The 15,310-nt window shown below is 44.3% G+C and overlaps 1 protein-coding gene across 1 annotated transcript in view; it reads right to left on the reverse strand.

Annotated features, from left to right (window-relative positions):
• The window catches only part of PDZRN4 (PDZ domain containing ring finger 4), a 228,546-nt gene extending 218,160 nt beyond the window's left edge, over positions 1–10,386 (reverse strand). Inside the window, exons 1-3 of the mRNA XM_058805361.1 lie at positions 9,748–10,386; positions 7,292–7,378; positions 3,492–3,596 (exon numbers count right to left, since the gene is read on the reverse strand). Coding sequence (XP_058661344.1) covers positions 3,492–3,596; positions 7,292–7,378; positions 9,748–10,386 — 831 coding nt within the window. The remainder of the gene's footprint in view (positions 1–3,491; positions 3,597–7,291; positions 7,379–9,747) is intronic.
• Between the last annotated feature and the right edge of the window lie 4,924 nt (positions 10,387–15,310).

The following is a 15,310-nucleotide window of genomic DNA, read 5'->3' on the forward strand; positions in this document are numbered from 1 at the left end:
TAGCTGTTTTATGCTGCCTTGAGGAGGTAATCAAGCATGAACAGGGATGAGCAATGGACTTACTCAGCAGGATTGATTACCATGCAGTAAAGGGGAGGTAAAGTGATGCTGAGCTATATAAATGAGAACCATTCTAAACATACTTTAATAATATAATTTTCTCCTAGATGCAAACAGAATTCTTTGAACTAGCACAGACTAATAAACAGCCCTGTGCACTGCTTGCTGCTTGTCTCCTCCTGACAGGATTCAGAGGCAGGGTGGAAAGGAAGAAGGCAGAGATACAAAAGGTAGAGTTTGGTTATTTGCTCATATCCAAGGGTTTCATGTTGGGAGTCACAGATATCAGTACTGCATCTAGTTTTATGAGATGCATTTTACAGAAGGTGAACAGTTGTAGTCCTTGAAAACATGATGCAGCGTCAATTTAAGGGAACTAGATTTTTGGATATAAACTTCTGAAAGCATCAGAAGACCATGACATCTGCAGGAACCTGCTACAAAGAAGTAATTCATAAGGGTTTATTCTTGATGAAGAAATAATGATCATTTGGGGCTTATAATAGGATTCCTGGAAATATACACATATATATCTCAAAGTGCACATCACTGTCCCCGGTCAGCTTTACACTGCATAAACAAGTAATTTTTTCACAGAGGGTTGAACCTTTAATAAAGAGGGTAACGCTGTGCCTGAAACCTGTTCTTCAGCAGAACAGTGAAAACAATCAGCAAGGGTCCTGTGACAGTCCCGCATGCAGTCCCTTGACACAGGGGATCTGGGGCTCTCACCCTGTCACTCTCAAGCACCACCACACTGCCAGCACACAGGCATCTGTTTCAGCTTTCAGGTCCTCATGCACAAAATATGCTCCCCTGAGGGTAAAGCCCAAATAAATACCAACCCTCTTCAAATGAAAGTGTCAGAGGGTCTATATCCTGGGCATATGGATCTCAAAAACTTCCAGCAACTCCAGTCATTCGTGTGGCACTTTTACACTTAGAATAAATAGCTCAAGGAAGAAATCTGATTCCTTCTCTTGGCATTCTTTCAAATACCTTAATTATTTGGCAATGGTGCTGCATATATAATGATATATACAAAATAAAAGGCAACACTACTTATTTTTACCAGCCTCTGCTCTCAATTCTATCTGCCAGTGCCATAGGACTGTGAAATCCATTTGCTGCACTAGGTTGCCCATGAGATGGTCATCTGAAATGTGCAAAACTCACCACAGTCAACCATGTGCAGTTAATTTTTGTTAAACATGTGATAAACCACTGAAACAAATTACCTTCTTTATTTAGCAATATGCCTTGAGAACAGATTTTCTGATTTCAGGGGATAGTTCTGTCCATTATCCCATTAGATACAGATTGCTAGAAGTACCCCAGGCATACCATTGCCAAAGAAATTACTTAAGCTATCAAAGGCTCTTCAAATAACATCAGGTCCTTCTGCTCTTGATTATTAAAGAATGGCCTCATAAAATATCATCCATTAGATCAGAGTACCAAAACAAAATGAAAAGCAAACAATAAGAAGTCCCACTTCCTATCAGCTTCTCACCAAAACTCATATTCCATATACATGCCAACATTTCTGAAACAGTTACACCACCCTGATTGTTTCCTCACAGCAAAAGTTTTCAGAATGATCTTTCACAACAAACCACAGAGCTGGCAGGGCATTCTAGTGCAAGAAGACATTGATAGCTATGCATGGGCAATGTTCTGAAAAATTCAATGTTCTGACTCCAGATGTTTCCTGCATCTAGCATGGAGGAATAATTACTTCTTTTCTCCTCCTCTATTTACTTTGGTCTAATAAATTTTGAAACACTGAAACATATACTAGAAATTTTGGCCTAACCCAAAATATTTTTAAAGGCTTGACCGAATACATGAGTTATATACAAAGCTGTTGCACATTAATATGGTGCTCCATTCAGAGCTGTATGAATACTTATGCTAGATTGGACCTATAACATCACACAGAACCAAAATCTGTTTCAGTATGATTTTATGTAGCAAGAATTTTTCAACAAGTAAAAATCAAGTATCAATTATGGTGAAATTTTGAGATTTGACCTCACATATAATAAATGCTGCTTTGTGACTTGATTCTTCCTTCTTCCAAAAACACTTCATTTTGTCTTAAAAAACAAAACTATGAAAGCACATTAAATTAAAGTAGGAAGTGTTGAGCAAATGTGTGAAACTACATAGCTGGTCAGTCTCTAAAAAAACCCCAAAACACAATGTGGTAAGTGAAACAGTAATGTCAGAAGAAAATAGATCTTTACAGCATAAGGCTACTGTTCCAAAAAGAAAATTGGATCTCAAAGCTTTTGTATACCTTAGGGAAATAGATATCTTGCAAGTTCAGTTCTGCTCAGCCCACTTGGTGTCTCCTAGAGATACATCTATATCTGCCAGCCAAGAGCATAAGCTTTATTCTTCCAAGAAAATATATTCATTTGATTTCACACACTGCTCTAGGCTCCAACATTAAAAGCAATGCCAGCATTCAAACACTCTTAGCTTATGCTTTTAGTCCTTAGCAGGTATAGAACACAAGAAACCAGCAGAAGAATTCTGCATTTCTCTTCCAATCCACTTATTTAATGTGTATTTGCTCAAACACCCATCCCACTGCAAGTTCACACCACGCTTCTAAGTCTTCTCTGAACTTGCAGAGCTGGAGTGACATGGCCTAAACAAACCCAGCAGCCAGCAGAACGTGCTGTCACTGCGAGTTGGGTCAGAGCTGGGATGGGAAATCCCTAAGGAGCCCATTTCAGTCACCCTTGGAAACTGCTCCTCTGAGATTTCTTACAGGGCTAGCTACACGTACACGTGCAGGCTAGACATCACCCTATTCTTTCAACTGACTTATTTATTATTTGTAGTTATTTTATGAGAAAAACTGCATACAATGCAGGAGCAAACTGAAAATTCTATGCTAGCATATTACATGACCATGAAAGTGCTGTAGTGATTCAGGTGAGAACAACAGATGATCTCCTTCTGATCATACAGCAGGAAGTGCTTCCTCTAATTGCTAAAGTGGTTTCACAGCAGTGCTTAGCAAGCCAACTTCTCTGCCTTGTCCCAGAGTCATGAAAATAATAGTACCTACATAGGACAAAATCAGTTTCACTAAATCTGTGAATTTTCAGCCATTCATCTTCTTTCTCAATTTAATGAAAAGAAATACAAAATGCTTCTATTGCTTGCTATTTAAGTGTTGACACCTTTGATTCACATAGATCAGCTTAATCCCCATACTAGTAAATTTATTACTTGTTGGAAAAATCCATCTTGTTCTTTAATTCTAAGAAATGTTCAAGCAGTTCAGTGTACAAGAATCATGTTCAGACACAACAAAAGAGGAAAATTACAACCTACTTAGGGTGAAAACCATAAAATCCTTTATTAATCTGATAATATGACAGACTAATCCATTGGTGTGGGTTCTTTCTTACCTCAATAATCCTGTCATGAATTTGCAGGCCTTCTGCTTTGTCTGCAGGTCCATTTTCCAAAATCTTTGACACATAAATTCCCTCAGCAGATTCCTCCTGGTTGTTCTGTATCAGGCAACAGGGAAATTGCAAAAAGGGCCACATTAGTACAAAAATTGAGATAGTAATAAAATCAGCAGCAATGAAAAATGTAAATCCATCTGAAATATGCAGCTCATTTTTTTAGCTCCTTGAATTAAGAATTAAGCTCCTTGAGATTTTTTAAACTTGCTTAACACAAAGTAGCTATTAATCAAAAGGACAGAATTAATGAACTATTCCAGCAATTTTTATAAGATTATCCATTTACTTCCGGTTATTTTAGTCTAAATGAGACACCATGTGCAACAGTAATCTGATCCCAGCTGAAATACTTGGAGCAAACCTCAGACTTCACAGCAGCCAGTGACTAGCACATAAATGCACAGTGGACAACACTCATAAAAATGGATGTACAAGTGTTTCTCTCAGAAGGAAAAGGGCCCCTGCAGTACTGCTGCTTGCAAACTGCCTTACTGCATTTGAAAATAAAGCTGCAAGGAACAAAGTGACATGAGATAGCTGGCACGTAACAGTGAGAGGATTTGGCTGGAATTGGTTAACCTCATAAATCCTATTCACATGGGAGATTGAGAACTTGCTCAACTATGAAATCCACACAGACGAGCTGTGGACAAAAAGAGAATCCATCTCCAGCTGATCTCTATGCAACACTAAGTACAACTCACATGAGATCAAATTTAAACCAGACAAATTATCTACCACAGCTGCAACAATATAACTGATGTTGTAGTGCATGCTGGAATTACTTTATTTCATCACACAATAATTAAAAGTATTATAAAATAATTATTAATAAATAACTAATGTCAAGCAGACACTGCCTACTTACAGGGTTTTAAATGTTTATACAAATAATAACCTAGCTAGCAATAACTGAAGCAATCTTTTTCCAGCTGATTTATGCTTTGGGTTGCAGTTTATATGGTGCTTATTTTCCTTCAGTGACTGGTGAATCCCTGACCAATGGCACAGTTCATGTGTGCACAGGTCTAGATCCTATACACTCATGGGGAAAATGCTTTATAACTTTTTCTATTAAGGAAACTGTGAAGACACGTAAAACATACTTTACACAATGTGGCAATATTCCTATGGAGACTTGACCCAGGTAGATTTAAGGTCAATAAATATTAGTTCAGCAAAATATTAGTCAGACTATGTTTTCATAAATTCCTTTTTTCCCCCTTTTTCACAGAAACTCATACATGTCGGGGAAGAAGCAAAAGGGAAACACAGTAACAGTTCTAGCAATATTTTGAAATTATGATCAAATAGATTTCCACTGATTTCCCATCTAAGCAGTGAGAAAAGAAACTCTGATAAAAGAAGCATAACGGCCATTAGTGAAAATACAAGAGGGACGTGGTTTGGTTTTAACATGAGAAAACAAAAAGCTAGATTATAGCACCTTCAGCCACATAAAAATGTATTTCTTTCCATCAGAAATTTCATTGACTTTTTCAAAAGCAATCTATGACCTGTTTAAATAAAAGGGTACTTCAGTCTGGTTTTTGGTCCCCATCAGCTGCATGTGCTGGTACCCACCACTCCTGCCAGGAAAACAGCACAAGGCACACTGAGCTCCAGCCCTGTCAGCCAGCCCAGGGGCTGTGCAGCACCTGTGCCTGCAGCACACCTCCCTGCAGCCTGGCTTTGATGTGCCCTCCTTGGGGAAGCAGTCCCCCCAGCCAGACAGAGCTGGACTCATCAAAGCAGCCTTGCTCCCTCAGAATAATGAATCACCTCTCAGGAGCACACTCATGAGAGGCAAGCTCCTTTCTGACAAAATAAAAGATGATCCTATGATGAGCTGTTCCTTTCCTCTCCTCCTTCCTTCAGGTAGAAGGCGAACAGTGGGGATGCCTATTATGGGCTGAAAATAAACACAGGCAACAGAAAGTATGTATGTGCATTACTCAACTCATCAAGAGTCACCTGCTTTCCAATGGAAAAAAGGTGCATTGTACTTGTAAAACACAATGTGGTGGAGAACACACCCCCAAGCAGATGACTAATACAGAGACATCACTGTGCGGCTCTTCTGCTGCAAGAGCTAATGTTTCAAAGAGGAGCACTTTTTCTCTGGACAGCCTGAATGTACAGAGAACCTTCATGAACTCTTTTTGTCTTGTGAACAACTCCACTATTTAAGCTTTCCAGCACAACTTTGTGTTTTCACTATTTGAGTCAACTCAAGCATTTTTTCCTGTTCTCAGCTCCAGATGCATTGAGTCTCATTCTGATACCTGGGAAATGCCAACCAAAACCTATGGTGGTCACATTTGTCAAAACAAGAACAAAACACAAAGGAATTTCCAAACTGAACTTCAAAGACTCAAAATCCCCTGACACCCATCCCTACCTCACAATCTCACAAATTTGTCTCCAAATATGAGTGTTAATAGAAATTAATTTCCTTTTCTCCATTTGGCAGTGTTCTCAACACACAGTGGTACAGACCTTCATATATTTATCATTTACTCCTTAAAACTACAAAATATTAAGTCAGTTTGTGATACATATCACTGTTGCAGTATGCACTGTCAGCATCTAAGTCCTTTGAAGAAGCTCAGTTGCCATCCCAGGAAAACTGAGCACATGTTCCCCTCTCCCTGCAGTTCTAGAGAGGCAAATTAGAGACATCCCAAGGCAATCCAAAATAAATATTGTGGGAATTTTGTTACTGCTGTACTCAAATATGAACATAATCGTGGCATGTGTGTTTTAACTTGCAGCCACCTGTTGTCTCATCCCTCCACTAGAAAAATCTAAGAAACTCTTGCTTTGGATTTACAGCCCCATCATCTGATAACTGCTGGTCTTGATATTTACCCAGAGGGAACAGTAACTGCAGCACAGAGAGTGGACTGATGGGAACAGACTCTTTGGCACCACTAAATACAGCTTTAGAGCAGAAGATTGCCAAGCTAATACACAGGGTCCGACTCCCCTCCTCAACAACACCAGAAGGCTTCAATTCTCCCCCTAACAAGAACCTGATCAGTACATAATTATTACCAACTCTTTTTAATCAACTATTAATTTTCCAGTTTAACAGGTTTCTTTACCCTTCATATGCAATGACAGTCCTGATTAATGCTTTTGGAAAGGTGAAGTAAAAAAAAAAAAAAAGCAAGCATATTCATGTGTACTAGCCTTCTAAGTGGAGGCTAGTGATCCTTATGCATATTCTATGGTTTGCAATGAACTTTCTAAACCTAGACTGATGAGATTAAGATTCAGTATTGGTGAAAATCATTTCAGCTCATAAAGAAAAATTGAAAGCAGGCATGTGAGAACAGGACATGTGCCTAAACTATCTGAGCCACAGAAGCAAACTTTCTTCTCTCCTGTAAATGAAAACATTAAAAAAGGCAAGCTGTTTCACAAAATTCCAAAGGCTTAATCCTGCAACAATGACTTTTACAAATATTTCCATTGAACAGTTTGCATGAATACATATTATTCACATGGGAACTGAGTGTAAACCAGCCTAAGTTTTTAAAGAAAAAACAATATGAATGCTCTTCCAAAAAACGAGAATAACACAATTCTCATGAAATAACATCCTCCAAACAATGACTCCAGGTATACCTGATGATAAACAGTACTTCTATCTGAAGAACAGATTCCATACCTACTGTCATCAAAAGTTACTCTTAATTAACAGTGTCACCTAGAGTTACTTTCTGCATTACCTGATTGGGTCGTCCTCCTATAATATTGAAGCCCAAAGTGTCATTTTCTCGGTGTAGCATGATCATCAGTGGTTTGCGCACTCCTCCCTAAGAAGCAAGAAATTAAACACTGATAAAGAACACAGTCTCAAGAAGAAGTTATTAAATGAAAACATTATTGCATGGAAGATTTTTAGCTGGAGAATATATTAAGATAAGGCTTGAAGGAAAACTATGCTGGAAAGACTTGGCACTGGAAAAAAAAAAACCAAAGGAAAAGTCATGATTCACTGAAAAGTTAGCAGGTAACACCTGATTATCTCCAGTTATCTTCAGCTGAGCAGAAAAAAAGGACAGGTTTTGGGTGTGAGGAATGCTTGCCACCACTGAAAAAGTCAGAGCTCCAGATGTCTGGAAGTCTCTATAAATATAAAATGGCTATAAGTGTTAACACATTAAACATACAGATTAAAATACACAAAATTCTAATTTTCAGACCCCAAAGTCCTACCAGCACACATTTTAAAGCAACTTTCAAAGAACACAGAGAAGCTGAAAAACAGCTCTTTATCCCAAACTTTTTCTCTCCAAAAAGAATCCAAAACATCTGTAAAAATATAGGTTGTATTCTGAAAAAAGGCTTAAAATATAAAGCAGACACTGAGAAGCATAAACGGAGTAAAAGTTAAAAATGAGAAAAGAAAAATCTTTTCTTTCAGCGCACCAGGTGAATAATTAAAATTTTTTTAAAAATTAAAAATTGGAGGCTTTAGCACAGCAAGTTACCTTATTTTACGCCGAAACACACATTTTATTAATTGTGTGAGGTGTTTTATGCCCGGACGGTAGGTTTGAATTTAATTCCGTGTGTTTTTCCTGCACGGATCGTTTTCCTCCCCGGCTCTGAGCGGCGATGCCCGGGCGGCAGCGCCCACAGCGCCCCCTCCCGGCGGCGCGGGGGAGCGGCGCTCCCGCCCGTGCCGCACCTCGGTCAGCGACAGCGACAGCGCCAGGGCCAGCTCTAGCGCCAGCTCCTGCTCTAGCGCCAGCTCCTGCTCCAGCGCCAGCTCCTGCTCCAGCGCCAGCTCCTGCTCCAGCTCCTGCTCTAGCGTCAGCTCCTGCTCTAGCGTCAGCTCCTCACCGACAGCGCCGGCACCTCCCCTCCCTTCTTCAGCCACCGCTTTTCCCCACACCCCACCCCAGCAGTCACTGCTGGCCCACTCCACATGACCTTATCTCCAAGAGATGAAGCAAGTGTATAAGCACACCTCTCTAAACCTCACGGATTAGCTAACCAGAGGAACCTTGAAAAAAAAAAATTGCTCAAGTTTTCAGAGTTCCTCAATGCCACGAAGACCTGTGACCTGTATTCTGAGGCATTCTGGTGTCCTGTGAACAACATCCCGTTTCCCATTTTCCATGCAGCAGGCATATGCCCAGCACACTACATTGCTGCTTCGGGTGTGAGTTTCACTGCTCAGACCCTTTCCACCTGGGATTTTGCTTCCCAAGAGCCCGCGTAGATTTAGGTAGAAAGAAGAACCCTTTGCATTAAAAAACTTCTCACCACGGCTGCAATCAGCAATGTCTGAGCCTGCTAGTGAGCTCCCAGGCAGGAATCAAAAACCAACCAGTTCCATCACAGCAAGTGAAGCCAGCTCACCGCAACTCTTGCATGGTTTGTTTTGCCTAAGGAGCGTGTCAGTCTCTGGGCAATGCCCCCAGATCCGAGGGGAGGGCGCAGCACTGCTCCGGCCTCTGCTTATCATCGGCGGTAGCTGTCACACCGTTCTACCAAAGCTTTGCTGTCCTTTCGCCATCCTTTCCACAGTCGACAATAATTTTACACTCAAGTTTTTTAAGACAACTTCTCAGCTGCTCAAATAAAAGTTGAAAGCCAGCTCCACGCCCCTGAGCTGCCGCCAGTACCAGCTGGAGCAAAACCAGCAGCAAGAACAGCTGGGTCCCTGGAGGCGGAGCGGTCTGATGTGGACACCCTGACCGGAGAGCCAGGACCCGTTTGCCAGCTGCCAGCCCAGCAGCGAAGCCATCTCCCCTCCCGCCCCTTCCCCATCCCCTCCGGCCGAGCAGGCGCTCGGTCGCAGCCTCTGCCAAGCCCTGCTGGGCTCATCGCAGCACGGGGTTCCGGCTACCGAAGAATGACAGGCAAGAAGCGTGTCCCCAGTGGAGGTGTTACAAAAATCAGTAAAAATAAAACTCTTCATCTGGCAACAGGGTCCGGCGGCTATATCTCCCTGAAAGAGGAGGCGCACTGCCCGCAGGATCGGGCTGGGTCCCGAACTGCTGTGGTGGTGACTGCCGGCCCCGGGGGCACAGCCCGCCCCGTAGTTCACTCGGCCGGTGGTTCACCAGCCGGGCACGGGAAAGGGAAAAGCAAAAGCAGGCTGGAGGAGGGCACAGCCGGAGGGGCGCGGACCGGGGCGCGCTGCCCCGCCGATCCCTGCCGCCGCACTCACCTTGCCGGGCTGGCCGCCCGTCAGGTCCCGGGCGATGCTGCTGATGTGGCTCATGTACTGGCCGAACTTCGCCTGGTACCGCCGCGCCGTCAGCTGCACCTCGCTCTGCAGCGCCGACAGCTGCGCCAGCAGCGATTTCTCCCTCCTGCTCCAGCGCTGGGCCTCCCTCTTCAGCTCCTGCCCCAGCTCCGGGGCGCCGCCGCCCCGCAGCGCCCGCAGGCAGCGGTGCCCGCCCGCCCGCGGCTGCCCCGCCGCGCTGCCCGGCGAGCGGCCCGAGGGGTGCCCGGCCGGGGGCTGCGGCTCGGCGGGGCCGGGCGGGCCGTAGCGGCACGCCGCCAGGTGCGCGGGCAGCTCCCGCAGCCGCACGGTGCGGCCGCAGCCCCGCGGGCTGTAGTCGCACTTGACCTCCAGCTCCTGGACGAGGCTGCGGAGGGGCAGGACGGGGCGCAGCTCGGCGGCCGCCAGCGGCCGGCAGCGCAGCGGGCAGCGGCGGCGCCGCGCCGCCCAGGGCAGCAGGCAGCCGGCGCAGAAGACGTGCCCGCACGGAGTGGACAGCGGCTCCTCCAGCACCCGCCCGCACAGCCCGCACTGCAGCTCCGCCGCCACCGGCCCCGCGAACCGCGACGGGTCGAAGCCCATGTTGCGGCCGGGCACCGCCAAACTTGGGGCGCCGCGACCCCGGCCCGGCCCCGGCGCCGCTGGAGCCGCTCCCGGCGGGCGGCGGCGAGGGGCGGGCGGAGAGCGGGGCTGCGCCGGGAGAGGGGGGCGGCAGCGCCCAGACGGAGATGCCGGCGGCTCCCCCCACCCTCTCGCATCAGCTCCCTCTCCGCGGCGCTGCCGCCCCACGCCCAGCCCCGGCACCACCTCCGCCCTCCGGGGGCACCCTCGTTGCGCGGCGGGGCGAGGACCGAAGCGCGGGGACGCGGCGCCACCTGGCCGAGCCCACCGCCCTCCCTGCACGGGCACTGTCCCGGCGGAGAGCTGTGTCCCCGGCGGGACACTCGGGGCTGGCGATGGCCGCGGACGGAGGCAGGGAGGGAGTTGAAAGGCTGCGGGACAGCGAATCGTTCAGGCTCTGACTGATGCACACTTGTGCTGGTAAATAACGCGCACGTGTGAGCACGCCTGGTTCATGTCTCTCCAGAAGTCTTCCACTCTTTTCCCTCCCGTTTTGGGATATCCGTCAGGGCACAGAATCCTGAAATCCCTAGTGCTAGCATTCTCTTTGTTGCCACACCATAAAGGAAATAAAGGTAAGAAAATTAGTTGTTGAGCTCCTTCAAACTACAGCATATGTATAACAGCACTTCTGTTTAAAGAAAAGCTAAAACACAGCAAAATCTGGAAAAGCATAGTTAGGATCAATAGCTGCCTGGATTCTACCCCTTCATTGCTGCACAACCCACAACATACACTGAAACATGAAACCCCTAACACATTCCCCACATAACTTCACTATTGAAAACACAGGCCAGATTGCTGCCCCCAGCCCTGTGGAAAACCTCCCAGAGCAGAGAGGGATGGAGCTCTCTGAGGAGTTTCTTCAGTGGACTCCTTCATGTGTGGATCAGACACCATCCTTTTTGGAAAGGATGACAGGTTTGGTCTGTCCAGGCTCGATCCCAGGTTATTTCCTGGGCTGAGAACTTCTGAGGTAGAGTCAGGGTGTGTGCTCACCAGTCTGCAATTTCTACTTCAAACTCTGAATCTCAGGAGCATCCCTCTGGGAAAGCCATGGGGCTTTTGAGACCCATTAATGAATGGTTCTTTTCCATGGCTAAAAAGACATCATGAGGACAATACAGTAGATACTTTTTTTCTCCCCCAAAGCCAGAAGGAAAACTCTGCATATATCTGTCCCTAGAACTGAATCTGGGATAGCAGATCTGTTATGTATACTCATGATTGACTTTAAAAAAGATTTGCAATGCCTCACAGAACATCTACAAACACAAATATTGCTGAGAAGCATCAATCTACTCTTTCTGACTTGCCAAAGAGAAACCCATAGTTTTTGTTGGATTACCACGGCCATGAAGTACATTAGAAAATGAACTGCACCATCAAATAGTGTCTCATCTCAAAGAGAATGCACTACAATCCAATATCTCAATGCAGATCAAAATCATTCTACCACATGAAAAAGGAAATCAGACACCTTGAGTAACTAATTGTACTATTCATACTGGTTTTAATCATCTATCCATTGATTTTAATTGCTTTGCTCATGGACTCAAATCAGTGTCATCCAAAATGTTAGAGAAAATTATTTTTAAATAGTGTCCTCCTCTCCATTTTTGAATTTAACTATTAATTTGCCTCATTATTTGTTTATATCCTCTTCTGTCTCCCAGGCTCCCAATGTATCTCTTTGATCTCATTAAACATGGCCCAGAACTTCAGGCCTGAGCACAAGCAGTAATGTCTTCATTCATAAACTAAACTGGGCAGAGAAAAGGCCCTGACATTGGTTCATTACCAGTTAAGCTGGTATTGCTTCTGTTAGTGTGATGCTTGAAATGGTTTTGGCTGAGACACGTGAGCAGTCTCCCAAGCCACAGCTGGACACAGCATTAGCCCTGCAGGGGCAAGTGCCAAGAGACAGTTTGAGGTGGCTGCCCTCTTTGGGAGGTGGAGGCTTAGGGGCAAGGCTGTAAGTCCTTCTGGAGTCCCTGGCACATTTTATTCACCAGTATAAATGCATTCATGGGAATGAGGTAGCCAGGTTTGAGCCTTGGAGCCTTTTGCCTCTCTTTAGATAGGTGATTAATTAAACAATGGTTTGGGATTCCTGTGGTAAGCACACTTGAAAAAAACAACTCTGTCCTTTCTGGCCCACTTTGGGCATTGATATAGTGTCAATGCACTGGCAAAACAGTTCCAGGAAGTTGACATTTTCTTTGCCTGTTCGGGACTAAGAAATTATCTGCCTTTGCCATGATGTCAGCACAGATGGAAGCACAGGCAACTGGGTTTATAGCAGAAGCAATTTGCCAGTGCAGGAGCCTGTAATACAGACAAATATACTAAACTCATCTAAAGATAACAGCTGTCAGCATACCAGACCTCCATGGAAATGGATACACATGGATAAATACACGCAAATGTTACCAATGTGCTTACAAAGGATGATTCCTACAATTAGTCCTCTTAGTTCTGATGTAATCAGGAAACAAAAAACACAATCCTCATATTGTCCTGAAATATTCTTAAAGAGACAACATAATTAGAATTTTTTTTTGCTTCTCCAAGGTCTCAGCACCTGCAGCTCCAAGTTTCATACAGCCACTCCAATCATTGGTTCACTGAGGTGGTCAGAGGGAAATGCAGATTTAGGGAGATGGAGAGAGGCTGAGGAGCATAGGAGCAGCAGTGCTCTCCTGAACACTGGGGAGAGCTGGGATAGCACCACACTGGGACTGAAACCCAGTCACAGATCAAATAAATGTGCAGTGCCTTGTCAGTCAGTCCATGTCTTCAACAGCTTCTAATACATTCATTTTGGCTGTGCTTGGTAAGGCAGAAAAAGTAACTTGAGATAAGAAAGCATTTGCTTCCTTAGTCACAGGTACCTAGACACACACACACTCTTTGAGGGAGGATTTTGGTGGGGGTAACTGCCCTGAAGGAATTCTTTACCAGCACACAAACCCAGCTGCTCCTGATCAGAGCCAGGAGGAAGAGCTATTTCTATTATAAATAGAGGGTCATATCTGCCCATAGCTCTTTTCTCATCCTAAAAGGATCTACAGCTTAAAGGATGAACTATACAGTTGTTTCCAAGTCTTCTGATGAAAATATGACAAGAAAGTAAGAATTACTGCTCTGAAATACTGAAGGTAACTGTAAGGCTCCAGGCTCCACTGAAGTCAAAGGGGAAAATGCTGTGAACTTTCAACTCCCTTATGTGGGAATAAAATATGTATTTTTGCATTTCCCCCCTTATTTTCATAAAAAATTTGGCCTTTTATTCACCCATAGGATTTCACACAAAAGTTCTTTTTCCACTCACACTAGTAAAATGCAGTAACTAATCTAAAGTTAGGAAGACTTGGCAATTTCACTCTGAGATAAGAACTTAGATTTGAGCCTCTGCTATTAAAATCTGTTATCAGATTTTAATAGCAGAAGTCTGCAAATAATTTTTGTCACTGCACTTAGGAAAAAATATTATAAGCATAAAATTAGACAATATTACTAATGTTTTATTGGAAATAATCACCTCAGAAAGTTTACAAATTTTAAGTCAGCAAGCAATCAGTTTATCACTGAGCACAGTAAAAGTGTTTGAGGAAGTGTCCAAGCCTGAGAGTGAACAGATATTTGCTGAAAGCTGAGCAAGTATTTGCATTCATCAGTTAAGGAAAGAAAATTCAATTAAGCTGCACACATTCAGTGAAAAAGATTACATCCAGAAAACATTTGTAATCTATGTTATTCACCAGCACAAAGACACTGTATGATCTCTATGTTTGTGTAACTATGTATGACATCAAATAAACCAACAATCTGCTCTGGCCACTGGGAAAATGAGAACAAGTCTTAAAAACCAGTAAGTGGGAGGTCTAGATTTTTGACCCACCTCTTTCAGCCTCTAAGTGGCCATAAGCAAGTCCTGAAACAGCTTTTCACTTTTCTCTTCACTTGCTGCTAATGCTACCCAGCAGAGTTCACAGCAGTCAAGTCCCTATACAATTCCCATAGCTAATAAAGGCGCCTCACTAAGGCACCTTAGGGCAGTCAGGACTGAAATATGCACCTTCCAACACAACAGGTGGATAAAAGCACCTTCCAAGACATGCCTGGCCTGGGAGGTGTGCTCTGCAGTCACACCCTTGAGGTGTGAACCTTGCAGAGGGAGGAATTCAAGGAGCAGTGAGATTGTGTGTGATCTACTAGAGTCAATCTGCCCAGTACTGTAAAAGCCAAATGCTCCTAAGCATGCCTGTTCAGCCCTTTAGGAACTTACCTGATAGAAATTAACTATGCTATCAGCTTTGGACACTTCCAGCAGCTGAACAGGGTTTTTTTCAGAACTACATTTCTACTGGAGTCCTTGGTACAAGTCAAAGGTAGATATGAGCACTTCAATGTGATTTTTTCATAGTGCTTTTTAGCAGAACATTTTAATAGTAAACAAATTTGAAGGAGGAAATAGCTCCTACACCTATTTTGTGGATGAGGAGGTAGATAATTAAATTGTTTAGATTCTGGGTCAGAATTATTCACATAAACTGGAAATATGTGCCAGAACAGGAAACTGGGTCTTCTCTTTCTCTTTAGCAGACTATGAGCAAGGCAAATCCATCTCCTAAACTGGAAGCCCAGGTAGAGAAGGCTATGCACTTGACCTATATCAATACAGTTTGAGCGCTGAGACTGCATTTTCTTTATTCTCCTTTACCTTTCCCCCCCTCTCTTGTTCAGTGTTCAACATCAGCTACTTGCCGGCTCTGTGCCCCCTCCCATGGGCAGGCTGTGCTGGCTGCCCAGCCCTGCCCAGCACTGCCCTGCTCGCCGTGGGGCTGCTGCAGCCCCAGCAGAAGGTGCCAGCAGTGGGTAT

The sequence above is a fragment of the Ammospiza caudacuta genome, chromosome 5, assembly GCF_027887145.1.
Source record: "Ammospiza caudacuta isolate bAmmCau1 chromosome 5, bAmmCau1.pri, whole genome shotgun sequence".
In the NCBI taxonomy this organism is placed as follows: domain Eukaryota; kingdom Metazoa; phylum Chordata; class Aves; order Passeriformes; family Passerellidae; genus Ammospiza; species Ammospiza caudacuta.